This window comes from Anas platyrhynchos, chromosome 1 (genome assembly GCF_047663525.1).
Source record: "Anas platyrhynchos isolate ZD024472 breed Pekin duck chromosome 1, IASCAAS_PekinDuck_T2T, whole genome shotgun sequence".
NCBI classification, from domain to species: Eukaryota; Metazoa; Chordata; class Aves; order Anseriformes; family Anatidae; genus Anas; species Anas platyrhynchos.
The window spans coordinates 54,842,170-54,856,837 of record NC_092587.1 but is presented as its reverse complement, the minus strand read 5'-3'; the positions used below and the strand labels follow the sequence as shown (position 1 = coordinate 54,856,837).

Below are 14,668 nucleotides of genomic sequence, written 5' to 3'. Positions count from 1 at the left end.
ATTATACATATGTATACAAACAAAAAGTACAAAATGATCCCAGCCTTGAAGATTGTCTAGACCACAATAAAGCAAGAAACAACACTAGAGTAAAAAACAGGGAAATACTTGCTATTCTTTCTCCTTTCTGTTTCAGTCAATCTTCCCATTTCCAGCTCTTTTTTTCTGAAAATACACTAGCACCATTATCAGCTAATTGTTAGCATGCAGATTACCAATGGCATACTTCCTTCCCCTTTCTTCCCAGTTAAACATCCTATCTGAGTGGGGTTAAAATAGGAAGTACAGGCTATGCAATTACATACGCAACTCCTTTCCTTGAAAGGGTGTGGTCTACTTCTATAAAACTGACATTTGAAGGTATAGAAGGTACAACACTTATTTTAAAGATGTATTCGCCAGGAAAATCCTGTAATTGTTTATAGCTTCCGTCTCCAATTCTAAGGAAGCGTGTTTTTGCTGATTTCTTCATCAGAAGATTCTGATGCTGTTGGGGAAAGCTGGACAGGGAGACTTACCATTAAGTTTTATCATCGCCTAACAGACAGCTCCGGATCCAGGTAAAGGAATTATGCTTCTTTCTGGGGAAAGCAAAATAGAAGGGTCTGCTCTCATTCAAAGACTTGGAAGATGTTAAGGGGTCTCTTAACTGTGATGATTCTTTAAGGGTTCAGCCACCTGTTTCTGGTGTCAAAAAGCAGCATTCAGGAATCTGAAAGTCAGTAAGAATTTAAAAGGAGCTCTCTCCACGCTCCCCTAAAGTAGAAATTAGCTAGGGACTGCATGTTCCCTGAGTACAAGAGTGTCAGCTTTGCGAGCTGATTATACTTTTGAAAAAGCAATGTGAGACAGCCAAAAGTGCTCAAATTTCAGTATTAAAGAATGTGGTCCATGGTCTTTCAACCACTCAATCTACTCTGGATCTTGGCAATCACCAAAGCAAGAGAAATAGCTTATTTTGATGTATTTGTACAATTTGCAGCTTGTTTGGGGAGTAGCTGAAACAGTAGCATACTGAAGAGAAACCTGAAAGTGAATTAATATGGAATTTCAACTCCTATATGTGGTATGCAGTTGGAAAATGTTTTTTTTTTTTAAAGAAAAGTAAGAAAGCAGAGCAACATTGGGGTTCATTATGAAGGCTCTAAGCATGAAGAGCAGGATGAATGAATTTGAAGGCTGAGTTCTTTTCACAGATTAGGACTGTTTCTGGCTAATAGTCTTAGCTGAAAAAATCCCTGCACTTCCTTGGAAATGCACATTTACCTTTTCATTCTCTGGTCATTTTTCAGGTTCACAAAATAAGACAAGGTTTTTGTCCTAAAGTAAAGACTTTAAAAAGCTCCTTCTGATTTTTTTTTTTTCACAATAACTGTGTTGTAGTTCTTTCTGAATGTCACTTCAGCACAGCGTAATGACTAAAGTTCCCTAATTCAGTTTTACTTCTCTTTACATGAAATGAAAACGAGAAGCTCCACAATAAGCTGAAAAAGAGAGTTTGCAATTAAATCATTTATATTCTGAATTAGGATCAAACTTATGTGCAAAGAACATTATGAACATGAAAGAGATTTTCATCATTTTGCTGAATCTGTCTTTGGTCTTCAGTGACCAAGCCGTTACTGGTGAGTTTCAAATTTATATTTTCTTTTATTCTGCTTTTATTCCCTCTCTTTTTATATCTGTCTCCTTTCAGCTGAAAGTGTTCCTCATTTTCTACTTCTGCTACTGTCTTGTGTGCTGTAGGAGAACAGGTGTCTTGCTCAAATGCAGACAGTCTGCAGACAGATAGGTTATATTGTGGCTGGAGATATGAACAGGTGAAATGCTGAACAAACAGAGAAAATGAACAAGTTTGTTGCTTAATGAGTGAATAAGAAGGAGGACTAGACCGTGAGGGTACATAGTTCAGATGGTAGAGAATGAGAATAGACACAAGTGGGCAGGAACAGGGTGTGGGTGCATGGGCTACCAACAGCAACATCCGAAAGACTGGATCTTCCTGTGGAACTGCTGGTACTTCCTGCTTTCTCTCACTATTTCTATTTGTAATCAGTGGTATTTTTTTTTCCTGGATTCCTTTCTCAGGTAGTGTCTCAATGAAGAGCTTGAGCTGCGACAATGACTACAGCTCACACATGACGTGCAAATGGAAAGAGCATAAAGAGGCTCATGACCTCCTTCGTATAACTCTTTACCAAAATGATGGCATTCAGAAGTAAGTACCTGAAATGTACTGTGCTGGATAAAAGTCTAGTGAGAACTCGGACACAACTTGGAATCCCAGGGGTTGGCAGTCAGATTTTTGGAAAGTGGCCTCACCTCTTCCTGTCATTGAGTTGAAGTAAAAGTCCTGCTTGCTATTGTCTTCTGAAAGAGAAGAAATTATTAGGTTGTGATAAGAGAGCAATTTTTATCATATTTTCAATTATTTCTCCATGATTTTGTTGTGGAACATGGATAGAAAATATGATGGGGTGTATATGTTGCTATTCATGGGGTGGGGAAGGTCGTATCAGAACAAGAGTGGGCTTGAGGGTTGTTCATGAAACTAGCAGGGAGGAGACATTTCCCCAGTTGCTTTGCCTACTTAGGAGCATCACCGAGTATATTTTTGATCAGTTCTGAAGAACTTGAATAGACTGTGTTTGTGAAACAGCAAAAACTGATAAGTTCATCTGTGCTATCAATCTTCCTCCCAGAGATACTGGTCTGTTTATAACAGTATCTCTCTACTACATCTGTTTCCTTATGAAAAGGGAACTGAATCACCAGACTCAATCAATTGTGAGGATAAGAAAGGATAGAGAGGGAGGAGTAGTCAAGGAACAGAGGAAGATAAAGATGGAAAGCTGAGAAGAAAATGAATTAGCATCTGTGGATACAGGAGGGAAATGGGAAGGAAAGAACTCTTGATTTTGTTGTAAGTAAGAGAGAATTCATATACCTAAAAGAGCTGAAATCAGTTGAAGGCTTTGGAACAGGACCTTGAAGCTAATATTTCTGAAAGAAAAAGATGATACAACATTCTTGTACCTTTGGGAAATGCTCTGTAATGCTTATATGATAGAATGTTTTGTGTGGATCATACAGGAAACATGACTGAAGTGAACTAATCAGATAAGCAGCTATTAATTGTGGACAGCTGAAATCAAAACGGCCAATGATTAAACACGGTCAACTCACAGATGAACAGTAGTTGACTAAATCTCAAACTATAAGCTGGTGCTGATGGGCAGATAGAAATATCATCAAGGCTTCACATCCCTTGGGCTGACTTTCTTGTTTAAGGGGACAGACATGTATGGTTGATCCCATCCATACTTCAGGAATATCCCTAGTTTCCTTGCCAATACCCAACTTTTCAAGATATCAATACTGTTGGATAATCCTTGTTGGCATATAGTTGTGTAGGAGATTCCATCCTATCCTTCAAAACAGTATTTGAGCTCAGTTATACACGATATTTCTCATCTGAATGGGAACAATGTAATATACTGCATATGAAGCCATAGGCTCAAGCAAAATTCCAGAGGGCATGAAGAGAAGCAACACATCTCTCCAGCAGCTCAGCTTATTGTGAGCACACAAAGCTTATCCTCTTCTGACTAGTTTAAAGTATTGTTTTTAATCTTTATGATGCTCCTTGTCCTGAAAAAAGGCTATCTAAATTGACACCTAATATTCGGGATGAAATCTGTAACGAATGCATAAGGTCCCTTGACAAAACTGAACAGGATATAGAAGTACATTTTGGTTGTAGAAAAAAAATTATGTGTCTTTCAAGGACTGCAGAATGAATTTCTTCAAGGAGCTAAGGATCTTTGGAAACTTTATTACATTTCATTCTAAGTAAAAATGCATTTTCATGATACTATTTTTCATCATATTATTTCTCACGTAAAAATATGAGATTATTAAGAGTTAGGCTAAAAACCCCACAAAAGTAGACCCATACCAAAATATAAGATTTTACTACATATTTTGAAATGTGAAGGCATTTGAGAAAAATCCTGGTGTTAAAAATGTTAGTCATATTAATTGATGCAAAACAAGAATAATAGATACAGTGATAATGAGGATATAAGTGTCTAAGTAAATTAGAACAACAGAATGGGATGGAATTGGTTTCAGACATTTAATTTTGCATGAATAATATGTTTCCAAATCAGATCTTCATAGATCACTTCCTCTTTACACAGTGAGAACAAGATGCCTTGCGTACGTGATCCAGAACGTGCCTTACCTGAGACTTCAGACCCCTACATCTTCTGGGTTTGTCGGAAAAATATAGAATATTTTGGAATAGGGATAAACCATATTTACAGCTTCAAACATAACAAGACTCTTGAAACACAACTAAATGTTCATCTTTTCCAAAATGGTAAGGAATTAATGCCAAGTTCTATTTTCCAATGAATATTTGAGATCTTTGAGAACGTTTTTGCAGATCAGTCAGGAAGTGAATTGCAATTAGACTGTGAAAACGGCCAAACAGTTCTACATTGAGAGGATGTGGCAGGGAGGGGAAAGGGCAAGACTCTGGGAGCTGCCAGACGTGGAAGGGGCTCTCAACAAGCAACTACTTGCTGTAAAATATGATAAGATACTGTGAAAATGGGGAAGCTTATCTAGATGTTTTCTTCCTCCCTTCATGTCCCTGTCTCAATTCACATGTTGCACTTTCACCTTCCAGTTCAGCCCCTTCCGCCGCAAAACCTTGAAGTTCAAGAGAGTTCAGGAGACTTCTTCCTGACCTGGACAGCAGCTGAAGGAAGCCAGTGGCTGGGCAATGCACTGGAGTATGAAGTCACTTACAAGCGGGACTGGGAGTCCTGGGAGGTAAGAGCAGATGAGCTGGGCTGTCCTGACTTGGGTGGCACCCTTCAGGGCAGTTGAGGGCTTGTGGTAAAAGCTGTGCAAATGAGTTGGAATTTATTTTACCCTGAACCCCTCCCAAATGAAAGTAAAGCGTGTTTCATGCGTAGCCCATGGAAGGTCTCATGTGGGAGAAAGGCAAAATACATTTGAAACCACGACAAGTGTCTTGGGCAGACTCCACACAGTTCTGAGCTGGGCAGTGCTGTGACTCTTGTGCAGCTGGTGCTGGAGTCAGTCAAAGCTCTGCAAGCTGCAGGAGCTGGTCCATCTGCTGGGCTGGAGCTGCCTCATGCTCTTTCCCTGCCTTCCCTCCACCTCTTCTCTGTTCCCCATTTGTCCTCCCTGCTAACAGAAGGATGCATTGCGCTTGCTCTCCAACACCACACGTTGCCACCTCAGCCACCTCATGATGGGGAGCCGATACGTTGCCCGTGTGCGAGCCAGAGTGCAGCAGGCCAAAGGCTTCTCTGGGACATTCAGCGAGTGGAGCACGGATGTGTCCTGGGAGACTCCTGAAGGTAGCGTGGAGTGGGACCATGCAAGGATGGGAGGGCTGGCAGAGAAGCCAGGGCTGGGGAACGTAGTTTTGCACAATGCTGGAAGAGCGTATGGGCCCAGGAGAACTGAGGCATCTGCTGAGAAGGATGCAGATGGTACTTTGTTTTATCTTTTCCCCCATTACAGTCCATTTAATTTGTTCACTTCAACTCAGCTTGGCAACAGTGAAATGATTCATGTAAGCAGCAAAGGAGACTTTTTGTTGGGCCTTGTGGTCTTTGTGGGTCCCTTCAAACTTGAGTATTCTGTCATTCTGTGACTGTTCTTTGTTTAACCTTACTTACAAGGAATAGGAATGGCACCAGAAGTCACAGGGGTGGTCCCTTCTAGTCATTGCTTTCTTTCAGGAAGCCTCAAAATTTGTTTCAATTGGTTCTGCCTAGCGATAATGAAATGGCCGTGCCCCTCCATGGGTCTACTGCTCTCTGTGGGGACTGATTGTGTTTTGGGTTTGTATTTTGGTTTGTGGAGATATCCCCTGATAGTCTCCTGTTGTGTCAGTCCTGTTTCTACTTGGATGGACATGTATACATGTATTATTCCAGAAGACTGTGGAGAATTTTGAAAAGGAAATAAGAGCGAGTCTCCATCTTGCCTCTTCCAGAGTGTTTGGCATTTCCATCCCATTGGACAGACCTTGTTCACGCAGACCCAGACAAAGGCTGTCACTGCGCTTTTTCTGTCACTTAGCTTACTCTGATCTTCTGTGTAGGTCAGGAACCCATTCAGCCCAGGAACCTTCGCTGCCTCTTCAATGGTGTAAATCTGACGTGCAGCTGGGAAGTGAAGAAAGTGATCACCACCTCTGTCATCTTTGGCTTGTTCTTCAGGGCCACTCCAGCATCTGCGTATGTGATCTGCCAATGGCAGAGTGCCCACGCCTCTCCCATTGAGCTTCTGCTCTGTCCCGTTCCCACTGATCTCAGCACAGCCTCCTTTCTCCCCCCAGGGAAGAGGAGTGCTCTCCCGTGTACGAGAAGACCTTTCCCCACATCCCCTATGTGGTGCAGAGCTGTGCGATCCCTGTTAGCAACATCAGCAGTCAGAGCCGGTACCATGTGTCTGTCCGGACCAAGACGGAGGAGAAAGTGATTGAAGCCTACAAGAACAGTGAGCTGCTGTGTTGTGTCTCGCTTCTGCTGGGAGTTTTCTGGGAGGGGTGGCTGTGTGGGCAAGTGGTGGTGAGGAAAGGAGAAGAGCTGAGCTGGTGAAGAGAAGGTCTGGGAGATGTGGCTTGCAGGTGTGCAGTTTCTCAGTGTCACTTGCTGCTCTCAGGATGGTGGCGATAGTAGAAACTGCTGTGCAGAAATCCCAGAGCTCTTCTGGGAACAATCGTTGCCACACTGAGTTCACTGTAATCACAATGTCATTGTCCTTTGCCATTGTCCCAGGTGTGAGGGAGCTGTAGTGAGAGGTGTTTTGTGGAAGTGTGTGTGTGGAAGGGTGCAGTGTCCCCGGGAGCACTGGATGAGGTAGGGTTGCTCTGCTGAGTGAGGTGTGCCAGGTGATCATCTCTGCCTGCATGCATCTGGAGGTACCAGTGCTGTTCTTTACAGACCAGAACTGCGGAGAGCCCCTGCAGTGTTGAAGATAGCAGTTAATAGCTCCAAGAGAGCTGAAAATCTCTGGGAACACGGTGGATGAGTATGGACTTTTGAAATATCATTTCACTGCTTTTCTACATTTAGAGATTACTGTCAGCATTAATGGATATGGATCTTCTGTTATTTAATGGATGCACTGGTTTATGATATTTGGCTTAAAAATGGAGATATGGGGAATTAAGAAGTGTTAGAAAGCTGAGACTTATTGCATTCCACGACACAACCTGGTTTTCAGTCTCTGCATACTACTCACAGTGGTGAAAGGGAGTGCAGGATCTGGATGTTGATTTGTATTCTGAGATCTCTTCTGTGTTACAGTTAAGGTCTTACCACCTACAAATGTGTCTGTGAAAGCGACAGAGGACCAAGAGTATGAACTAAGGTGGAAAAAACACACTTTTCAGTACAACTTCATAAAACAGAAATACCAAGTCCAGTACTGGAAACACAACCAGTATAATGAGGTAAGTCACAGGAAGTGCAGTAGTCCTGGATTTCTCCTTGCTGGATGAATGGGAATGACAGTTCCTCTCACCTCTGTCATTTGTGTTTCTTTCTTCTCCCCAGACCTTGCAGACATTAGATATCAGCAATGATGAACCTCCCTTCATCTTCACCCTGCAGATGCTGTCACCATCTACAAAATATAGGGGAAAAATGCGTGCAATGGTGAATAGTGCAGACTACCAGAGCAGTTGGAGTGAATGGAGTGAGGAGTTCAGTTGGGAAACTGCGAATGGTACTTCTCATATGCCCTGGTTTTGTAAGGTTTTCTGCACTCATAGTTGATGAAATGTCTCTATAGAAATATATGATTCTCTCAGTGGATGTTGAAGTTAGACCCAGCCATGAAATAGGTATGCTTGCTAAACGAGATAGCTTTCCTGCGTGCAGCCTTACAGAACAGCAGCAATGCTAATGAACACAGTGAGCAGAATTGACCTTGTAATCATCTTTCCTACTTCTCTTCACAAAACCAATACAGCCAGCTGTAACGTTTTCCAGACTGAGAATCAAATAAAGATCCTGCACAAAAGATCATCCTTGTTTCTTGATTGCAATAGTCCATTCTGCTATCAGGGACTGAAGAGCCTGCAATTGCAAGAAGACAGAGGGATGAAAATCATCAGCCTTTTCTATTTACAGAGTGAATATGGGGTTGTGTAAAACACCTAGTACAGTGTGCTGGAGATACAGACCTTAACATGTTTTTTGTAGTTTGTCAACTTAAAAGCAGGATGGCTGCTATCAGAATGGTCTTGTGCCCAAGTTATAGGATCTTATGTATTTTGTCCTGATGAAGCTTGAAGTAGTAAGAAAGCAGCTGGGGCAAAGTCTACTACTTTTGAAGAAATTGGTGTCTTGTTGATGTTCAGCTATAGCTATTAGCAGAGGAAGCTCAGGAGAATCTGAGACTCCCATCTCTCCAGCACTGAACACAATAAGGCAGACCTAAGATGTCTGAAGATCTGCCTACTGTTCATAGTGCAGTAAGGTACCTAACTAGCTTTTTATTAGCATAAATTGTTTTCTCAGATGTCAGTAACAAATAAAATAGAATCAATAAGGAAACAATGAACTTCTGTGGTCATCAGTAAGGTGTTCAGGCCACATTTGGTCTCTCCCACCTGTCAGGGGATCCCAACAGTTAAAAGGCCTGTTTGCATCCTGTGCTGTGCCACTTGCATTTCTCTGATGTGTTTGTGTGGAGACTGACCAAAATGCAAAACCTGTTATGGGAAGCAGCCCCTCTGTTGGTGGCTCCCTATTTCTCTTTCCTCTCTTTCAGTTATGTCACCAGTGCTTCTACCAGTGATGCTGCCAGTTCTCATCATCACTTTGCTAATCATTGCTTCCTTCAGCTATAAGTATTTCCTCAGGTAGGTTTGCATCGTGAGGAGGAGATTTAGCAGCGTGTTGGCCATGTGAGTGGAATAAAGTTGTGAGGCATTGCTTGTGCGACACGAGAGTGGTTTGTGTGGAGGTGAGCCTTGGTGTGCAATGGGCAGCCTGATGAGTGTCTGTGTGCAGGTGAGAATTGGGTGGTGGCCTGCCAGAGTGTGGTGATTTTACCCAGCTGGGCAGCTGAGCTCCACCACAACCACTCTCTCACTCCCCCTCCTCAAAGGGAAAGGGGGAGAAAATACGATGAAAATGCGTCAACGGTTGAGATAAGGACAGGGAGATTGCTCAACAATTGTCATGAGCAAAACAGACTCAGCACAATGAGATTAATGAAATTTATTACCTATTGCTAACAAGCAAGAGCAGTGAGAAACTAAATATATATATATATATAACTAAACCCACCTTCCCCCCATTCACCCTTTTCCATCTCCTCCCCACTGAGGGTTGCAGAGGAATGGGGATTGAGGGCTGCGGTCAGTCCCTGACACTGTCTCTGCTGCTCCTTCATGGTCCCTCTCTGCCCCTGTTCCCCATGGGGTCCCTCCCACGGGATGCGGCCCTAACTGAGCCTGCGAGGGCTGCCCACAGGCAGCAGCTCTTCAAGCACTGCTCCCACACGGCTCCGTACCACGGGGTCCATCCATCCCCCAGGAGCAAGCTGCTCCTCCATGGGTGGGCGGCAGCTCCCCCAGGCCCTGCTCCTGCGTGGGCTCCTCTCCACGGGCTGCGGCTCCGGCCCGGGGCCTGCTCCTGCGGGGGCTCTCCATGGGCCGCAGCCTCCTCCAGGCTACAGCCACCTGCTCCACTAGGAGCTCCTCCACGGGCCGCAGCGTGGAGATCTGCTCCATGGGGGACCCATGGGCTGCAGGGGGACAGCCTGCTCCACCAGGGGCCTCTCCACAGGCTGCGGGGGAACTGCTGCTGTGTGCCTGGAGCACCTCTTGCCCTCCTGCTGCATGACCTTGGGGGCTGCAGGGCTGCTTCTCACTCCGCTCTGCTCAGAGAGGCCAGCCCCTGCAGCCTCCCACTGCCAAAACCTTGCCATGCAAACCGAATACACAGACCCTTGGTGGTGCCTTGCTGAACAGAGCAGCATGCTGTACGGGGCACAGTTTCTTCCCATTGCAGTCACATTGAGAAAACCTGTGTTGTTGTTTTTCTTGCAGGCAGAAGAAACTGTGGGAGGAAAAGATTCCAAACCCCAGCAAGAGTCTGCTGATCCAGAGCTACTTGGAGGTAAGAGGGACCCGTACCTTTAAAGGTTTGCTATTTCTCTCTTTTATTCATGACTCCCAGTAATCTTAAGAGCTCTTCTTTGTCTCCTCACTTATAATGAACAAATACTTTGATTAGTCTCTTCATTATTTAGGAGAAGTTCAGACCCTATTTAACATGTGTAATCATACATCATTAGTAGTAGTCATGTGTTTGTTAAACATTGCACATTTGTTATTTTGCTATAAAATGGAATTAGACATTGCAGTGGTCTAATACATCATTGCAGTATAATGGTTCAACACATCATTTTCAAACAGATGGGAAAAAACTAGACATGGATGCTCCTGTGTATGCTTTTTATATATCCAGATAAAATGGATATGTTTATGCTGAAGTCTCGTGTTAATTTCTTTTGCCTGATAATTCAATAGAAATGGATTTTTTTCCCCCACTCTATGAAGCACTTAAATAGTTTTTTCTTCTATTTCTTACCTGTTTCTTGATCTACAAGCACTCACTGCCTTAGTTTCACAGTTTTGAAACTTTTCATCCCTGCACTGAATCACCTTATCCTAAATTTTGCAAACATCTCAATTATTCTGTTTCTCTGGTCAGCCAATACAGATGACAGACACTAAACCCCTATAGATGAAATACTGCCCGGAGTGTCACATATGATGCTGTAGAGCAGACACTAGGCAAAACAATAGCTTTGATGTTTATTGTGGAGAGAAACTGTGACATTCTATGAGTTCTTTAAGGGAACAGCTTCATACCCCTAAGCTGTGTAAAGTTAAGTCAGTGGCAAGGCCTTCAAAGTGGGTTTTAAGCAACATTCTTCTGGAAAACAGAAAGCACCTGCTAGTCGTATTACAGCATCTTGCCGGATGCTGTAGGCTCTGCTACTTGTTTTTGTTGTCCATGAGAACTGTATGTTTCTTGACTCAGCTGCTGGTGAGACACTTCTTTTTCCTCATGTCTGCTTTCTCTTTTTTTTCAGAAAGTGAATCTAGGAAACTGGGTGGCAAACAGCCAGCTGGACTTCAAATACAACCTTGCAGAGAAGATGGATCAGCCTAGCTTCCTTCAAGTTGTGGACAGGTGAATGAACAGCACATTATAGTGACACTGTGAATGAGACTCTCAAAGAGCTCTCTAATTCATGGGAAGATATAATTAAGTGTTCTGTCATCAAAAAGCCTGTGCCAGTTGCTTTTCAGCTTGGGATACCATTTTTTGCTATCTAGTTTAGTCAAGATAGAAGCCAAGTCAACCAAGAAAGATTATTCTAACCATATGTGTAGCTACTTAAAATTTTGACTAAGCTTGTGTTTATATTTAATGTTTACCACAGGAATATCTCTCATGAGAAACTTTTAACTCTCCCATTCAGGCAGATGAAGACTTCGGCAGAGTCTCCTGAGGGGCAGGCTGGAAAGACAGAAGTTTCACCTACTGCACTGGACGTACAGAACCAATACCATGCTTTAAATGTGACAGAGCGTGCCCCAGTTGTCTGCCTAAGTCGGACTGCCGGTCGTTCCTTTCCTGTTTCAAGGAGAAACAGTGCTGATGCACGTACTGCTTCCCAGACAGCAGTCACTTCCTTCGCTTTCAATGGTCCATACTTGTACAGCCCAGTGATGTCCTCCCAGCCTGAGATTCATCGTCCCCTGGATGTGACCCTGAATCCAGTGGGAAACCAAGAGAAATCAGTGTCGCTACAGTATGTGACCCTCCCAAATGAAGTCTGTTCTCAGGCTCCACGAAGACAAGAGCAGCCAGGAGCAGGTCCTCAGCAGCCTTTCCAGCTCCCAGATCAGAAGGAAACGATGCAGCACCTCAACGATAAGAAAGAAGTCTCACCACTCCCCCCAGCCAGTGGACAAGGCACGAATGTGAAACCAGAAGAGAAGAAAGCTCCAAAGGCTCTTGGCTGTGCCACATCCCTTCAGCAGTGCCCCTCAGAGTATATCGCCACAGACAGCCTCTTACTGCCATCAGCCAGTGACTCCACACACCTGCCACTTGCCACTGCTGGGAAGTTGCCTTGTGACCCACAGGAGCCCCAGCTCCCCAGTGACCGCTCTTGCCATGAGTTTGCTCCTGGGAAATCTGGTGTCATGGTCCCAGTTTCAGGTCAAGCCCCAGTCTTTTTTCCTGAATCTCACCCGAATGCATTTGGGGACTACCTTGTTGTCCCTTCAGGTCCCCATGGACCTTCAGAACCCATAAAGATTTCTTTGCCTGTCCTACAGAAGGGAAGTACTCTTCCTAATGAGCTGCCTTTGTCGGAGGGTAATTTGGTGGTGTTAAACCCTGACAGCACCGAGCCAGTTTTCCTTTGCCAGGTTGGTGACTATTGCTTCCACAGCCTGAAATCCAGCGAGAAGGTGAATATGAGCCAGGAAGACCCCCAAGTCAAGAAAACTGATGAAGCCAGGACAGCACCCGGGAAACCTCTATCTGGTGATGAATCCAACACTGGCAAGAAGGAAGATGTATCAAAAATGCAGGCTATTCAGCTTTTCAAAAGCCTGAAATCAGATGATTACTTTTCCTGGCAACAATCTCTGAGGATCAGAGAAATCTGTTAAAGGAGCAAATATCAATAAATACCAAGGCTACATGCAACTAAAAGAGATTGCAACTATCTGATAAAAAGGAACCCTCCAAGCTAGGAGCAAATACACAGCAGTTATTTCTTCCAGCCTCCAATCCAATGTGTTGGAAATGACTTTCATTCATTTCAGTGAATTTCAGCTTGATCTCATTCTCAATGTCCATCACAGTTTTGGCACAAAAAACAACCCAGATATTTGCATTTTGAGATAGTTGGTGTTTTTTGAACTTTTTGGCTTATACACAATGAATACATTAGCCTCCTCCTGGTCCTGTGACAGGTCACAATCATTTTACCATAATACCAGATTACCTGGAGCAAAACTCATGGCAAGAAATGCAGACTTTACAGCATGAAATGCTATTAGCTTAAGATTGGTCTGGAAACTTTGTAAAGAAAACTTATATTCTTTCGAGCAATGTTGTTATCTTTTGTGTGAAATAGATCTAAAAGTCATCAAGGAGCTTTCATTATCTCTACCTTCCCACTGGTGGCATGGAATAAGTATTATCCAAGATGAAAAAACAACGGACAGCAATAGAAGCGTAAGTCAAAAATGAGAAAAAATTGTTGAAGTCCAGGAAAACTATCTTAAAGCTAAGGTGCAATGTATTGCAGTGTATTCTAAGAATAAGAAGGAGACATTATTGAGATACATTAAAATGGCTCTAGAGAATCATGGGGAAGATATATTACTTGAGAAAACCCCAGGATGCTACAATACAATGCAAGGAAGGGAGTGAGTCAATAACAGAGAATGACAGTGGAGAAAAGTTGTAAGCTTGAGTCTGATTCAGCTTTTCAATTTTTAAATGTTAAAGTACTATACACGTATTATTTTCTTTTATTTGTTGTTTATGCATGATATAGTTAATCTTAACTATGTGATGTCTTTTTTTTTTTTTTCTAATAAACCGTACTGAGAAAGAGGAGACTTTTTTTTTTCTTCTTCTTTTTTCTTTTTTTTTTCTCCAGTAAGTGTTGCATGATAGGGGCATAGAAGTGCCACTCTGTGATAGGTAAAAGGCTTTAGTTTCAGAACTAACGTGGGCTTGCATTCTAAAAAATATATCTGTTTTTCAAATATATAACTTGAACTAATAAAAAACTGTATTACTTCCTACTATTTTTTTCCTTTCATACCTTAAGAATGTTGTGCATACAATATCATTACTATTAGCTCATCTGAACAGGCCTTCAAAAATTCTGTTGGTTCAGATATGTCCCCTGTGAGGTAGGATGTTTTCCTCCTGACCTTGCTATGTTATTTGACAGAGCTAATGAGAGGTGGTTCTTTGAGCCAGCTGATTCCTCCTGCTGGTTTAATGGATCAATGCTGATCAGAAATTGCAGAGAAATGCATTATTTTTTCATAATTTAAACCTTTACAAATACTATTCTAAATCTGAAAGATGCACAAATTCAATTTGATATTCTTAATGGCAGAAGGCAGACAGTTGCAGCCTCTGATAGAGAATACTGAGGAGCACCCTAAGGGGTTTTCATTTTTTTTTGGTAGTCTCTTTGGCCTTTTATGAGTAGCAAAACCAATTTCTTCTAAGCCATATGACTGTGCTTTATATAGGAGGGTACTAAAAAGAGATGTTCTGTGCAGGTTTGGTATCTGGGTTTGGATCTCAGATATGCATCCCCTTGCTGGGCCTTGAATGGCTGTGGTTTTAATAACCAAGAACAATAGACAGTGGGAGAACTTCTGCGCTGCTCAGACCTTTTGGATGAAGTTCATTTACACTGTGATCAGTACTCTGAATGCTATCTGTTCTTTCTGTCCTTATGCACTTCATTGGGCATTCCCAGAGGCTGCTCTTGGAGGCAGGATTTATAAACACAAGGACATTTATAGATTCAAGAACAT

The 14,668-nt window shown here is 42.8% G+C and overlaps 1 protein-coding gene across 3 annotated transcripts; it reads left to right on the top strand.

Moving 5' to 3' along the window:
* Positions 1-276: 276 nt before the first annotated feature.
* On the top strand, positions 277-13,726 carry LOC101793887 (cytokine receptor common subunit beta). Of its 3 annotated transcripts, none has more exons than XM_005015990.6 (14): positions 277-560; positions 1,530-1,625; positions 2,089-2,218; positions 4,203-4,384; positions 4,697-4,842; positions 5,234-5,399; positions 6,152-6,287; positions 6,389-6,549; positions 7,362-7,507; positions 7,611-7,782; positions 8,833-8,923; positions 10,118-10,187; positions 11,170-11,270; positions 11,563-13,726. In XM_005015990.6, exons 2-14 carry the CDS (start codon positions 1,556-1,558, stop codon positions 12,764-12,766), a joined length of 2,775 nt encoding a protein of 924 aa, XP_005016047.4. In that variant the 5' UTR covers positions 277-560; positions 1,530-1,555; the 3' UTR covers positions 12,767-13,726. The 3 variants fall into 3 exon arrangements, with proteins under 3 accessions (XP_005016047.4, XP_005016046.4, XP_021125558.4); XM_005015989.6 differs by having other exon boundaries at positions 1,473-1,625; XM_021269883.4 differs by having other exon boundaries at positions 278-560; positions 1,438-1,625.
* Positions 13,727-14,668: the final 942 nt, after the last annotated feature.

Coding starts and splice junctions, on each gene's coding strand:
- LOC101793887 (XM_005015990.6), top strand. CDS start 1,556: ATGAACATGAAAGAGATTTTCATCATTTTGCTGAATCTGTCTTTGGTC. Junction 4,385..4,696: donor TGTTCATCTTTTCCAAAATG/GTAAGGAATTAA, acceptor TTCACCTTCCAG/TTCAGCCCCTTCCGCCGCAA. Junction 6,288..6,388: donor AGGGCCACTCCAGCATCTGC/GTATGTGATCTG, acceptor TTCTCCCCCCAG/GGAAGAGGAGTGCTCTCCCG.